Here is a 14210-nt window from a genome sequence, read left to right on the forward strand (position 1 = left end):
CATTTCAGCAAAGTTATTTTGTGAAAATTAATCTCAATTGGCACAAAGGAGATTCTGCTGTAATAAGTCTTTGCAGTTTCACAAATGCTAACCTCCTAAAGACCTTATTATGCAGAGGGCATAATACAACAGCAGAAATTAATATTATATAGGCATAGCTTGAAATAAGAGTATTTCTCCTAGAAGAAACCCACATGTAGAGACTTTAAACACACCTTAGGCACTGTATACAACAGATCTATGTTTTTTCCATTGATGTTTACCTGAACTAAAACCAGTTATGACTAACCATACAGCAAGCAAAGGACAAAACCACTCACTCCTCAACTGGGGTAAGGACTGGGCCAACCAATACAGAATCATTTGAAAAACAGTGAACACTAAATGTAAGGTTGTAATACAGCATCTTTTTCCCCGCTATAGGATGGTTAAGACTGCCTGTAGCATACAGCCAGTACAATCTGCAACCAAAGTCAAACTACTACTTCCATCAAGAGCTGGTTTGCCCTCTCCTCCTACCTGGGTTACATCTTCAAGTTAAAGGTTAGCCCACAGCAAACAGCCACAGATACACTTCTAGTATTTTCTAAGCTTCAAGTCCTTAAGAATTAAAACATTTTTAATGAAAACAAGTCAAGTCTTCCCAAGTTTTTAAGTACTAACTTTCACCAGGAGAGAAGGCATCCTCAACACTACTAGTATTTAGATAGACACTAAAGACTGCACAGTATCATTACTTCATCTTAAAGCATCTTTCTTAATAAAAGACTTTGAATGCCTGAATGATTATCTACCAAAATAAGAGGCGAATTCAGAACTAGAACTTTTTCCTACAAATATTTAAGTTACCTGTACACCTACCTTGACATTATCATGCACTACTGTCTAGGTTAATAAGATTTAATCAAATTGTTAAATCCATGGAAACTTGAGCCAACTAGAAAAAGTTTCAGTATGTTAAGCATTGTAGCACTTTCTTCTTGTTTTAGAAACTACTAGTGACAGCTTGGAGAAACAACTTATGAAAGTTTGCAAATCATTAAAATATTTTAAAATCTCCAAGCATCTCTCACTGAGTTGGGTTTTATTTTTATATTTTAAGTTACAGACAAGAACCAGCACAAGACACACGTCTGTGCTGCAGAATGGAGGGCTCAATACTGCCTGTTCTCTATTGGTTCTTTTGCAGTACTATCACACAAAAAATAATTCTACATTACTTACAAGTTAAGTGTAGTTGTAGCTAAATTTTGTGTAAAAAGCAATATACAATCACCATCTACTTCAATGTTTTTGTCTTTCCCCTTTTTTCTTGTAAATACTTTGTCTTCATTCTCAGTTTCTTGGCACTTTTTTTAAACACACTAGGAAGCATCATAAAGTAGCATACGAAGGCTAAATTAGAAGCAAAGTTGCTTCAGTGGCACACTAGGATATTCTTCTCATGTGCACATAAGCAGGAACACTCATTTGAATGGTGTCCAACAGAAGTATTTAACACCTCTTTTCTCAGTAAATCAATGTAAGACATTGATTTTACAATGCCTGGTATAGAACACTTACTCAGAAGTGTTCAATCTTACAGTATTTTGTGTGCCTATAGAAGACTTCTAAGTCCAAACCACATATATTGTAAAAATACCAAGGTGACAATGGAGCTTCACAGCTGTTAAGTCTGCCAGTAAGGAAAAACAGGTCCAGTACATCTGATAGACTGGACATGTTTTCAAAGTTACCCCACAAACCTTTAAGATAGGTGTTTTTTAACTTAAAAAACACCTAAGACCTGTGGGAAAGTTCACTTAAAGTAAATGGAAAGACTTCACCTTGCATTGAACTTAACAGAACCGGTCTCTAGAACTGCAAATCATACTTCATATCTACTGAAATCAGAAAAAGAATTTGGGTTAGTACCAAACAACTTAGGATAAATTGTCTAGCCAGATACTAATGATAGGAGAAAGCCAAAGTCTGAACAGATTCCAATTTAAGATACAGATAAGTGGATTTACAATAATCTAATTAAGAGAATTCTCTCTCATCTCTTAAAATACTTCCCAGTTCTGTCTGTTACTGAGCTTTATTTCTTTATTACACAAAAGGTAGTGTATCTTAACATCTACAGTTTTAAGGGTTCTTTTAAATCTTCCTTCTCTTCCATGCCCCATTTTTTTAAAGGAGGGAAGCAAGTCGAGTACTAGAGTTCAGCACCATGTTTAGCACAGCTCTTTTTGCTACTACCCCACCTGTACTTATCTTTCCAAGAAAACAACGATTAAGAATGATTAACATTTAGTACCATTTACATCCACATGGGAGTGCTAAGCACATACCATAAAAATGTCAATTTACAGTGGCTTCAAGTATGTTAATAGTTTCTGGCACTGGAATTAAGCATCTGTAGCATGACCACGTAGCAGCACATTTATTTAAATACTCAAGTTAACCTTTTAAATCCAAGTTTAAATTTAGGTTAGGCATTTAAGAAAGCTTGTTTCATAAATACAAAGCACCAAACAGCATCTAAGTCATACTGATACACCAGGTATATAAGTGTAGTGTTTTGGGTTTTTTTTAAGTATCTGGGAAGTGCAATGTGTAAATGCTCTTCACTAGAGAGAAGGAGCATTTTATTTAGTCATAGTACAGGTGCAGCTCATGTGACATCAGTAAGAGATTATTTTAACTCTACGAAAAAATTAGTGACATACTGCAAAACATTGGGCATATACAGCCTAAATAAGCCTACAATCAAGTGATCAGTACGTTAAGTGAAGTCTAAGTTTCTTCTATTCTTTTTACCTGCTGCAATTCTTTTTCCTGTTAGAATGAAGCCATGTTTTTAGCTTCATAGTATTTATATACAGTGATCACTAAGTTCTTAAAAAATTTTATGTACCAGCTGTGGTTTGTATTGGATAAACTACTATAGCAGTAAGCACTAGCATATACCATTACTTACCCCCTTTCATCACCTGACATACAGGCCTAAAGAATCTTCAAATACATCTATACCATCCAAGTTTGCAAAACCAATTTAAAGCTATTGAGAGTAGAGAAGCAGGGGTTTCTGCTAATAAAACACATATACCTCCCCTTTGATACAATGGAGAAAATTTAAGCACTGAAGGGAGGACTGAGACAGAAAAGGAATCAAGTATTTTGAGCTAGGGCTGCCATTTAAACTTTCCTTCTGTATTACAATAGAAGTTTCTATCAAATTCAGCAGCAGAATGACAGCTCAACACTGCCCAACAAATCTTTAACTTGGTTCTATTCCATCACTTTCATATTTTTCTTTCTGGAAATAGAATTAAGCGTAAAAAATCCAAACACCTCATCCTCATGAAGAAATTTTACTTTGAAGATGTATTACAGAAATCCCACTGAGACATGGTGGTGGCTATGCAGACAATTAGCTATCTAGACTATCAAAGCATTTATTATTCAGCCACCAGATGAAAACCACTGTTTAAGCTCCTTAGTGAATGCTTTTCATCATATTATTTTCAAGGCATGGTTACCGCTAATGAAATTCATTCACAATTTCTAAAAGACAGTATTACTACAAGTGGCTTAACCTGACCATATTTAGGGTATCACTAAGCTTAGAATTCAGCTTCAAAAAATATATCAATATTGCTTCATAGATCATAATAACAAGTATCTTGGGAGATTTACAGACCAAACTGATTCATTTATATGATACAGAAAAACGACTTTCATATAAATGTTTTGATACTGGATTTTTCACTTCTCAAGGTCTGCCAGGAGCAAGCAAATGAAGACACAGGTATGCCTATACACACAACTTCAAGGGGCATGTTGTAAGATTCTAAGCAGCTTATTTTAAATAACAAAACCAAACATCAGGAGAATTTCTTTTAGCTAAGTTTTACCAAGGATGTACTGTAAAGAACATTGTTTATTGTATTACTTTGATAATGCACAAAAATATTTGAAATGTACATCAATAATATTCTCATGTACAACTCACAGCAATTGATCCCCTTAACTGAAAAAAATAATCTTTGAATATTCTGTATTGCATTTTATAACTTTAACTGGACTTTTAAAAACAAGTTATTTAAATTGTGTTCACACTTGTCACTCAGTTCAAGATATTCTTAAAATAAGCAGCATTTCCTTCATACTAGTATCACTTAACACAGATCTATCTTTGCTATCAGGTTTTACTGAAGATTTGAAAATAAAATTAACTGCAGAAATTAATACAGAACATAAATGGTTAAACATAGTATGCTAATTTTCTACTTTGCTTTTCCAACAATACAAAACAATAAAAACCAACAAGAACCAGGTAGCTGTTTAATTTCTGGGTTTGTTACATGTTTATGCCATGGTAATTTCCACATGTTCTCAGCCAACTTGCTTAAATAGCCATTAGTTGGACTGAAACCCTGGGGGGGGGGAAAAAAAAAAAGAATCTGCATGTGAGTTCTACCAGTGTCATTTAATATGAAATGGGTTTAGGTAATAATTGAAGAAATGCTACTGTTGCAGGTATTCAACTTGGTACTGTTTTTCCCCTAAAGTCACAGAAACATGTGCCAACAGGTAGAAAAGAAAAAATAAATCAATGCAGAACTATGGCTCCCAAACAAACTTGCTACATACAGTTTCAGCAAGAAATAGTTACTAAAATTAAAAAGTTTATTTTTAATACAGCCCCCTTTTGGACCTGGCCTTGCATTCCTCAAGCAGGTGAGATCTGTAGGACTTTTGCCTGGATTAAGAACTGTATGATCACTCTTCCCAGTAAGTAGTTTTGTTTACTATGTGTTTAACTACATAGCAGTGTGTGCTTTTGTGTGTATATGCATGTACATACACCAACAGGCACTGTATAGCTATATACACAAGGCCAAACTGCAGTTAAAGATTTAGACTTTGAAACTGTGTCCTTTTTTAAAAATAAAAATTTTAGGCTCCTTGAGCTCTGATGTTAGCAGCTACTCCTAATTTGCAAAGTCATCAGGTAGCACAACAGTTTAAATATAAAATTACTAATAAAAATGTAAAAATTGGTATATAGTAGAATATATGGGAGATAATGGTGGTAAGTAGTAGTTTAGGGTCATAAGATATTCATACCCACAGAGTGTAAAAAAGAGTCAAGACTCGCTTCCGGCTGTACCAGTCACACAAAGGCCTTACCTTCATTAGCAAGAATAATGCAACAAACCACTTCCCACAATTGTGTTTGGTTTTTTTTATATACCTCAGTACGCCGATATCGTGCCTCTACATTTTAGCATGTTTTTACCCTTACGCACTCCAGAACTCTGAAGATGAGATTTTTGGGTGCTTCTGTGGATGAGTGATAGTAATGAAAGTGTTAATGTGGTCTTTGGCACCTCTATCTCATTAGTAAAGCAGAGTGCTGCTCCATTTTTTCTTTAATAAAAAAATCCCATCAGTGGTGCATTCTATTAGCACTGAAGAGTAGAATAGGTCTGTACAGTCTGATGATAGGAAAACATATGAAACGGAAATATGTGTCTACAATTGTCTTTCCAATCAATTGCACAGAAGCTTGGTCCACTTCTTCAGTTACAGTATAGTCCTCTTAAGAACTTTGGTTACAGCATTAATGTTTTGGTAAAAAAACAGAGCAGATGCTTTCCTCCTCCTCTTCAGGTAGATTTTTCATTGTCCTCTCCTGTCTTCTGAACCCGTGAATACTTTTTGCATGAAGATTTGAAGCAGCTGGGAGGCCAAGATAGCGGCCAGGAAAAGCTACAAGGAACAGAGCCTTGCACATTCTTCTCAAAGAAATAAAATATCGGATACCACCATGCTCGAGAGAGAAAATTCGTCTGCGAAGAGACCTTTAAAGTCTGTACTGGCACAAGAAGGTAGAGAGGAAAAGGAAACAGAATCAGTTTAAAGCATTATGATCAATTACACTGAGCAAAGACAACTACAAAAATGCAATATATTCACATGCATTTCTGCAAAGACGACATGCATTTAGCCTAGAAAAATCAGAGTACTGAGACAGTGTATACATCATAGCCAAAATATATACTACAAACTCAGCGTCTTTAGCACAAAGGGATGCTTTGTTGCTGTACAAAATTTAGGGACACAACTTGTGTTCAGAAAGACTTGAGTGCTTCCTTTCAGGCATGTCATGTTGTCATTGATGACTAATAGTTGAAAACTAGATTAAAATGAACACTAGATTAAAATGGCTTGGCAGCTATGCTTCTACTTGGAGGTGTTCTTGAAACAACTGCAGCAGATACTTTCTGAACAGTGTACTTTTAGTGACATTTTCAGAAGAACTGTCTCTAGAATTTTAGTATGGTCTAGGTAATTCAGGTTGGTCAGAAAATTTATTATTAAACTATTGTTTATTCATAAGCTTAGACAAAGGCTATTCTATACACCCACTACACCAATAAACCTCAAAGTTAAAAAAATGTTTTTAAGCCAACATATCAAGACTTTAAAAAATAACTTTATTAAAAAATAATTTTTAAATAACTTAGGTGCAAATCAAAAAAGAACATCTTAATCCATTAAATATTTACTTAAAACACAGTGAAATTCCTTGCCTAATTTGTTTAAATGTCAATACAGAACCTCTATTTTTATTTCAAAATTAAGAACTAATTTTGACATTTGAATGGTATTAACAAGTGCAGGCTCTACATTGATTCTAAAGATATTTGCCACTCACCTTTTCATTAGCCATTGAGTGGTACCACCAGAAGAGCCGTGTGGTGATATAATAAGCAATGATGACATCCACGGTATAGTGTTCATGAGCAACAAGGATACAAATTATGCCAGCAGCACTCATTAGCCAGCAGATTAAGTGATACCACCAGAAATGACGTGGTGAATCTGTGAAATAGGGAGGTGAGAGGGGAGAAAGAAAGCCATATACATTATTATAGCAATTCACAAAGGGCAGAGGAAAAGATTAAAACCAGATGATTTAATTAAGGCTACTAAACTTTAAAATTAACTCATTTGTACCACACTGGTACAAGAACCCTGTTTTGACATAGAAAACAAGACTGAAGAATTATGCAAAGTTACTGAATTGTTCTTACAATGTAAAATGAGCCCAAGATAAGCTTGCAGTTAGAGATAGACAGCACTATCACCCATTTTCTAGTTCAGTTAAGAAAGTATTACAGTTAAATCACTTCTAGGGTAGGGGGGGTACAAGGGAAGAGACAGAATTGAGGCAAGACATACACTTTTTATTATTTTACTTGGGTGTATTGAATCTCTGCTCTTTCTGCAGTCTATTTGAGCATAAGTTTACTTGAGCATAAAGTTTCTAGAATTGATATAACCTGAGCAGAGGTCACAGATTAAACAGGAAGAGACACTCTTAATTACTAGGGTTTAACTGCTTTGCATGAAACCTCTGTTCTGGGAACCAATACACTGTACAGGGAAGTACAGCATGTGAATTTATACCCTTTCATTAAAGATTAACAAGTGGGAGTGAAGCTATTCTTCAAAATGCATTTAAGCCACTTCAGTGGAAAAGTTCCCTGCCCTTCTTTCCCCATTGAAAAATGCCTTGGGTGTCACAATGACCATTCATAACTTCTGACAGGCTAACGGGTTTCATTTCACTCACAGTGGGAGGTTTTGGCACCCCTTCCCTTGTGGGGCAATGGTCAGCTTTTACTTTCACACAATACCAGCACAAAAGTTACTGATCCCAACAAGCCTACCCCTAGTAGTTTGCGAGGCCTGTACAAAATAGTTACTGTAGGACAACTGAAATTTTGGTGCAAGTGTCAAAACAGTAAATTCTCTCAACTCCGTCCAAAGCATTGCAGACAAATCTGTAGCTACTGATAAAAAAAATAAAAATGGTAAGAAGCCAAGTCTTTTCAAGAAGTAGATGAAGTCAGCCACTAGCAAGACAGACATACCAAGGCTAAAAATGTAACTAACTATTCTGGGCAAAAAAGCTGGAGTGTGTGGGAATAAATGAAGAAGCAGAAAAGGATGAAAGAGCAGAGCAAAAAATTCACTAAGCCAGAAATAATAAAAGCCTCAGAATGTATCTTGTACTGAAGACGTATCATATCAAGAGAGCAGAAAAGAATACCATAAGCAACCTCTAATTCAGAGCAATTATAGGGCTTAAGCCCTTGCTCAGATAACATTTTGCTAATTATATGGGAGGCAGAAAAAGGAAAGCTATGCACTTATTTATAGAGCACAACTGCACTGAAATATGTGCCTAACAATTAGGCAGCAGTCAAAGGGCTTATTACAAGAACATATGTGATACAAGTCCTCCAACCCCTTATGACAAAAGTACATGAGTTATACTAGTCCTCAAAATACTGGGTTATCTGCATCTTTCCTAGTACTAAAGATATTAAAGAGTATGTAACCAGCATTAAGCTGCAATAAGATACACAAAACAAGGCAAACAAAGCTATTAGGCTATTTTCCTAATCCTGCTCTGGTAACATTGATGAGTTACATATGCCATTCCCCCACTTTACAAGAAGGGCCTAGGCCTCAATCAGCAGACTATGATCAGCATCTTAAATGGCTGAAGAATGTCTCGCATCCACAGATTTGAAGTTTGTCATATTAAATAGGTGGGTTTATATTGTGGTTTTTTGTTTAAGGCAAAACACAGCACTGCAACACTTCATTCCCTCGACGTTTTATTAAAAGGAAGGCATTTAACTGATGCTGGCTAGTCTTATTTTTGTTTCAGTGAGAATTACACATTCCCATGAGCCAAGCTAGCATTTGCATAGTTTGGGACACAACAGTAGGAACGAAGTTTCCAATTCCAAACACGTGAACTGGAAAGGGAACTCCCCACTACACATTCATGAGCAGCCAGGTTCCCAGGGTAGAAGTATTGCTTACCATACATCAGATTTAGAAGTTGGTGCTCAGTTCTCCAAAGCTTCAGTTGATGCTGTGTGTGCAGCACAAACTGATTTTTCCCCCCATGCTCCATAGCAATGTAAAGCAAAGGCAGAAACCACAACCTCAACTAACTTCTGCACACTTGCCAAATGCTTACCAACTTCAAGAGGCATAAGTAGGAGACTTCAGCAGAAGATATCCAAGGAGCATGAATCAACTTTGCATTGTTTGAAGTAATGCACAGCACACAAAATAAATGACATTGCAATGATGCTGTGCTGAAGCCACAAAAATTCCTTCGAAGTCTAAGGTATATCAGCCAACCTGCACAGAGCTAATTTGCTTAATTAACTACAGTATGTATTACCCAAAATTTGAAGAACCTATCAATGAATAATGAAAAGCTGGTTTGCTTCAATCAACCTGTAAACACTATAGATAAGGGCTCAATTGAGTAGACATGTCACTTAAAGCCCACACTACTTCTACTACAGCCACATTCCATTTTCACTCAAAGTCATGATTTGTATTTCAAACCCATACACATACAGTCTGTGTACAGCTGACCAGTAAAACTTCTGGAGGGCTACAGTTTTACATGCACTTTTATCACCAGTTTTCCCAGTACAACAGATCTGAATGAGGAAAGCGCATTGAAATACCATCACTTACACTCTTTGATGAACAGGTAGATCAGTGTTAATACCACAGTGTGACCACTGAACAGGAAGTCTCCGCACAGGATGTGCGATCCAGTTATAGATAGACCACCACCAGAAATCAGTCGCAGGATCCTCTGAACCTTTGCCTGAGAATCTCCATTCAACTACAACACCAGGAAAAAAAAAAAGAGTACAAAAAACTTTAAGTTATACTGTAAATGACTTGGGTAAACTTCTTGCCCAAACATAGGTAGGGTCAGGGAAAGAGGAGAAAAGGACACAAACTATCCTCATTTTCTTTGGCTTGCTTTCACATATTCTTAAACAAATAAGCATGCTTAAAGTTGACAGGTGCTAAAGATCAGCTTGATAAGCATAGACAGAATGCTATGTGTTTCCCAGGCTACTTTAAAATATGCATTGTATGAGAATGAGATGTAGAATATACTGGAAAGGTAAGCATTAAAAATTTGTGAGGTCAGGTATTTCATGATAGCAGTTGACAGAACAGATAAAAACACATTCAAACTAGTTCCAATACAGTGCAAGCTTGCATACCGCTTCTGTCATTCTGTTCAGAGCTAAGCAATGTTTTTACATGACAAAAACCTCAAACTCACTTAATTTTAGAATTGGTTACAATCTCAGTCAGGACTTAACTCAGATTTAGAGGATTTTTTTTTTAAGCATGCATTAGGATCAGCTTTTGATTTCTCATAGATACTAGGCAAACACTCAGTTTCACCTAGCTGTTTAAAGATTAACTCTGGAAAAACCCAAACAAGATAAAGAGATAACTGAGCTTTCCATAATCAGAAAATATTCACATGGAACAAAAAAGAAATCCAGAAATTCTTCCAGAGCTCAAGTAATTAATCCCGTTTTAATGCTAGCAAAATGCACTTTCAGACACATGCAAGTCTTCCTTTGCTTACCTCTTCCTATTCCTCAATACACACTCTACTACAAAGTCACTCCCCAAGCTACTAGAACAAACCAGTTGAGTCTTTAGAACAGTGGTACATAAATAAAGCTTTTTCAAATAGATACCGATTCCTAAGAAAAATAGTTCATCTACTATGTTGCTAATTTGTCCTAATGTGAAAAAAGACTGAACAGACACGATGCTGTACCTCAAGACTGATGAGATCCTATACAAGAAGTGACAAATTTATGCCCCACATTGGCAATGTTTTTAGGTTTCAAAATGCTTATCTTCCCAGTGCACAAACTGTTTCTTACTCACTCAAGTGCACTGTTCTTTCAGTGCAGCCAACAGGATGCAATTTGTTCCAAGGCAATTATATGTCCGCAACTTTTTATTAGTAACCTAAAATGGCAGTAACAGAATTCCTTTATGCCACTGACTACACTGCCACAAAATTTTTTAAATATTCTTGGAGAAATATTAGCATGTACATGTTTATATATGTATCAGCTCATTTAAATAGCTGAACCTTAGTCATTTATATACATTTTGCAGGTTGGACACAGGGACAGGCAGCTGACTTCAGGTATTGCGACAGCTCTTGACAGGATAGTGTGAGAAACAGTGCAAAGCCTATGATGACATTGTGGTTTTTTTTTAAAAGGCTATTGTAACACAAGCTTGTGTATGAGCCTATGAATTACAGTATTGACATTAGGTATCCCATCATGTAAGAAAAAACTTACAGTTTTTTCTAATCTGCAGTATTAGAGTGATTAGCTTGAGCCTCAGAAACAAGTTTACTAGTTTAGTAGCAGCACTATTTCAACATACATACTCTCTTAAAGGATCTTAACCTCAGCAACAGCTTGAGGCTCTTTCTGTATCACACAACTTTTTGGTTTATCACTATCTGTGTTTCTGAAGACATCAACTGAGAATAGATTGTGTTATTACTAACACCTGGAACATTATCTCCTATTTGCTCTAACAAGCCATAAGGACTCAGGCAGAGACTAAGGCAAGAATTAGGAAGCTCTTACCTTTGGCGCACACTGAAAATGCATTCCAGGCACAGGTAAGGTGGTAACGTACATGGTAATACAGCGGTACAGATACAGAGTTCCTATTATAAAAAAGAACCTGCGTCCCACTATTGATCTGAAAGTAAAGGAAAAACATTGAGTACACAGCTCATATGCAGGATATACATATAACAGTTAGGGAGCTCTACCTTTATTATTTAGCTAAATCCCTAGAATTAAAGAGCAGCTCCACGTCCTGCTCTTCACCATACACTTCTCTAAATCAAATATTAAAGTCTTGCTTCAGGTTTTAGTCTTGCTAGCTCATAATAGTACATAACTACCCCAAAGCTATCTAACCAATTTAACATGGTCTTAGTCCAACTTATGTGCAGTCAGGCATAGTTCTCAATTCAGTGACCTTCTCTTTTTAGTCCCATATTATAACCATGTACTTAAATATGTATAGGTTAAGCAAATGAATACAAAGGAAAAAGCTTCTAGTCTAGCTGTAGAGGACAGTGGGTTCTTCAAATTTGCATGAGACTTTTTTACATCATCATGATTTCCTCTGTTTAAACATCACCATGTCAGTAAACACACTCTGAAAATCCCAATCTCAGAATAAATTTGACAAGTACAAAGTAGGTTTCAAATTCAGGATTTCAAAAACATCATTCAATAATCAGGAGAAAATCTGTTTCCTGTATCCAGCACAGAGACTGGAACATTGTCTAAGTAAAATCATCCCTATGCCATTTTCCTGCCAACCCTATTCTACAATATTGCTACAGATTCTACTTAAAGTAAATGAGGAAAACCAATGTTCTGAAAACATACAAGAGAAAAAAGTATAGCTACTTACTTGTATCTAAGAAACAACCACTGGAATATCCATAATCCAACTAGTATCATTCCATTTATTTCTGATACAGAAAAAGCCCATTTCACACGATCAAAGTAATCAAAAAATTTGTCAGGCAAGGGAGGGCTTAGCTCCTTTGGAGGGACTCTCTCATGGACCACAGTGATCATGACAGTTGTTAGAATCAAGTTGAAGAGAGCATAGATAAAGGCAATGCCTGTTTTCCACCATTCCAGAGGAAATTTGTTCCTAGACTCAGCAGGCATAGCAATCTGGATGTAATCAGGATATTTCTTTGTTGTTTTTCGTAAGCCATTAGACAAGCCCTTTGGTTTGCTAGTGCCATTTTTATTCTCTTCACTGACTGAGAGAGTAGGTCTTGAGTAGCCATTAGAAGTGTCATTGTTTTGACCCTCCATATGCTCTTCAAGCTTTGCTGTCTCAATGGTATTCATTCCCAAGCTGTATAGCCAAATCAGATTTATCAGTGACCAATTCCTGGGCTCTCTGAAGTCTGTTATTCCTTGAAGTCAAACGTTCTTCTTCCTAGATGATTTTTGATTTCTGTAAAACTCTAAAAAGTGTCCATTGTGCTTTCACTATTCAGATACTGTACAGCAAGTTGTGAAGACAACTCTTTCTTTCCTCTAGAGCTGTATCATCTGCAAAAACACCAAAACAGACACTGAGAATCTTCAGAACTAATAATGTGACACTGAACAAATATCTTAAAAACGCATATTCTAAGTTCCATCCAAATCTACTTACATATACAGTCAAGCAGCAAACTAGAGACTGGTGGTTATTGTGAAATAATTCAAGCCAGTTTCTACCAAGTAACTTGGTAAGTCTCTGATCAGTTTAGCAACTAGTAGCAATGTACGCTTTTTTTTAAAAGACAAGATCCATAGACTTTAGTGATCATGACGGCATTTGCTTCATCAGTTGTCAGAATTAAGATTAATCCATATTTGCAGCAATATTTAATTTTATTGCTTAGGGGCATTCCATGCAAAATACCTCTTTTTTTTCACCCTAGGGTTGCTACCAATATTAACACAGTTTGTCCATATAGATCAGGTAATCTTCTCAGTGCAGGTGACAGGACAAAAAACAGAAGGGCAATACAGGATTTGATTTTGTAAGGCATAAAGTAATTTATATTCCCCTAGAAAAATCTACTTAAGAGATAGCTCCATTAAATTTTCTCGGATCTAAATAAGTATTTCAACCAAAACAGTACAAAAATGTGTCTACATAAGCTACTATATTACCCACTAAATCGTCTCTGAAATTTCAGAGAACTGAACAATATACTTCTGAATTAGATTATTAGTTGTGGTAATCTGTATGTAGAACAGACCTCAAACGGATCTGTGTTTGTCCTTTAGTTACTTTAAAAAAGTATATCTATTTAGACATATTTTTAACAAGAACAAATAGCAAGATTCATTATTGCACAGGATTTATTTCAGGCTGCATTTGTCAATTCAGTAAAATCTCATTAGATTAAAAGAATAGGTAAGTGCATATGTTTTATAACAACATTTTCTATGAAGAACACAGTTCACTTCTGCAGAACTGACAGTGCTCTAGTCAAAACAAAGGCCATTCCCTCCTTAAAGTTCTGTGAAACCACTTAACATAGTTATGATGTACTTATTTTTACCACTCTGTTCAGCTCCTATGGCAAAAGTATTATTATCATATACAAAGTGTTTACTAGTTACCAGCAAATTAAAGTTCTTTTTAATTGTTCCTCTAAGAGAAGTTTAACACTACCACCACCTCAAGTCTCTGCATGCCAACACAGGCTGCCACAGTTTGCCATG

General features: G+C 35.9%; 1 protein-coding gene across 4 annotated transcripts in view; it reads right to left on the reverse strand.

Annotated features, from left to right (window-relative positions):
- Positions 1–1565: 1565 nt before the first annotated feature.
- The window catches only part of SGMS2 (sphingomyelin synthase 2), a 32579-nt gene continuing 19934 nt past the window's right edge, over positions 1566–14210 (reverse strand). For 3 of the 4 annotated variants that reach the window (XM_075751485.1, XM_075751484.1, XM_075751486.1), the window contains exons 2-6: positions 12379–13040; positions 11532–11649; positions 9571–9724; positions 6710–6876; positions 1566–5861 (exon numbers count right to left, since the gene is read on the reverse strand). In XM_075751485.1, coding sequence (XP_075607600.1) covers positions 5658–5861; positions 6710–6876; positions 9571–9724; positions 11532–11649; positions 12379–12833 — 1098 coding nt within the window. In that variant the 5' untranslated portion in view covers positions 12834–13040 and the 3' untranslated portion in view covers positions 1566–5657. Of the gene's footprint in view, positions 5867–6709; positions 6877–9570; positions 9725–11531; positions 11650–12378; positions 13041–14210 lie in introns of all 4 variants that reach the window. The other variant, XM_075751487.1, reaches the window with a different exon arrangement.

Source organism: Balearica regulorum, chromosome 4 (assembly GCF_011004875.1).
Source record: "Balearica regulorum gibbericeps isolate bBalReg1 chromosome 4, bBalReg1.pri, whole genome shotgun sequence".
Classification (NCBI taxonomy): domain Eukaryota; kingdom Metazoa; phylum Chordata; class Aves; order Gruiformes; family Gruidae; genus Balearica; species Balearica regulorum.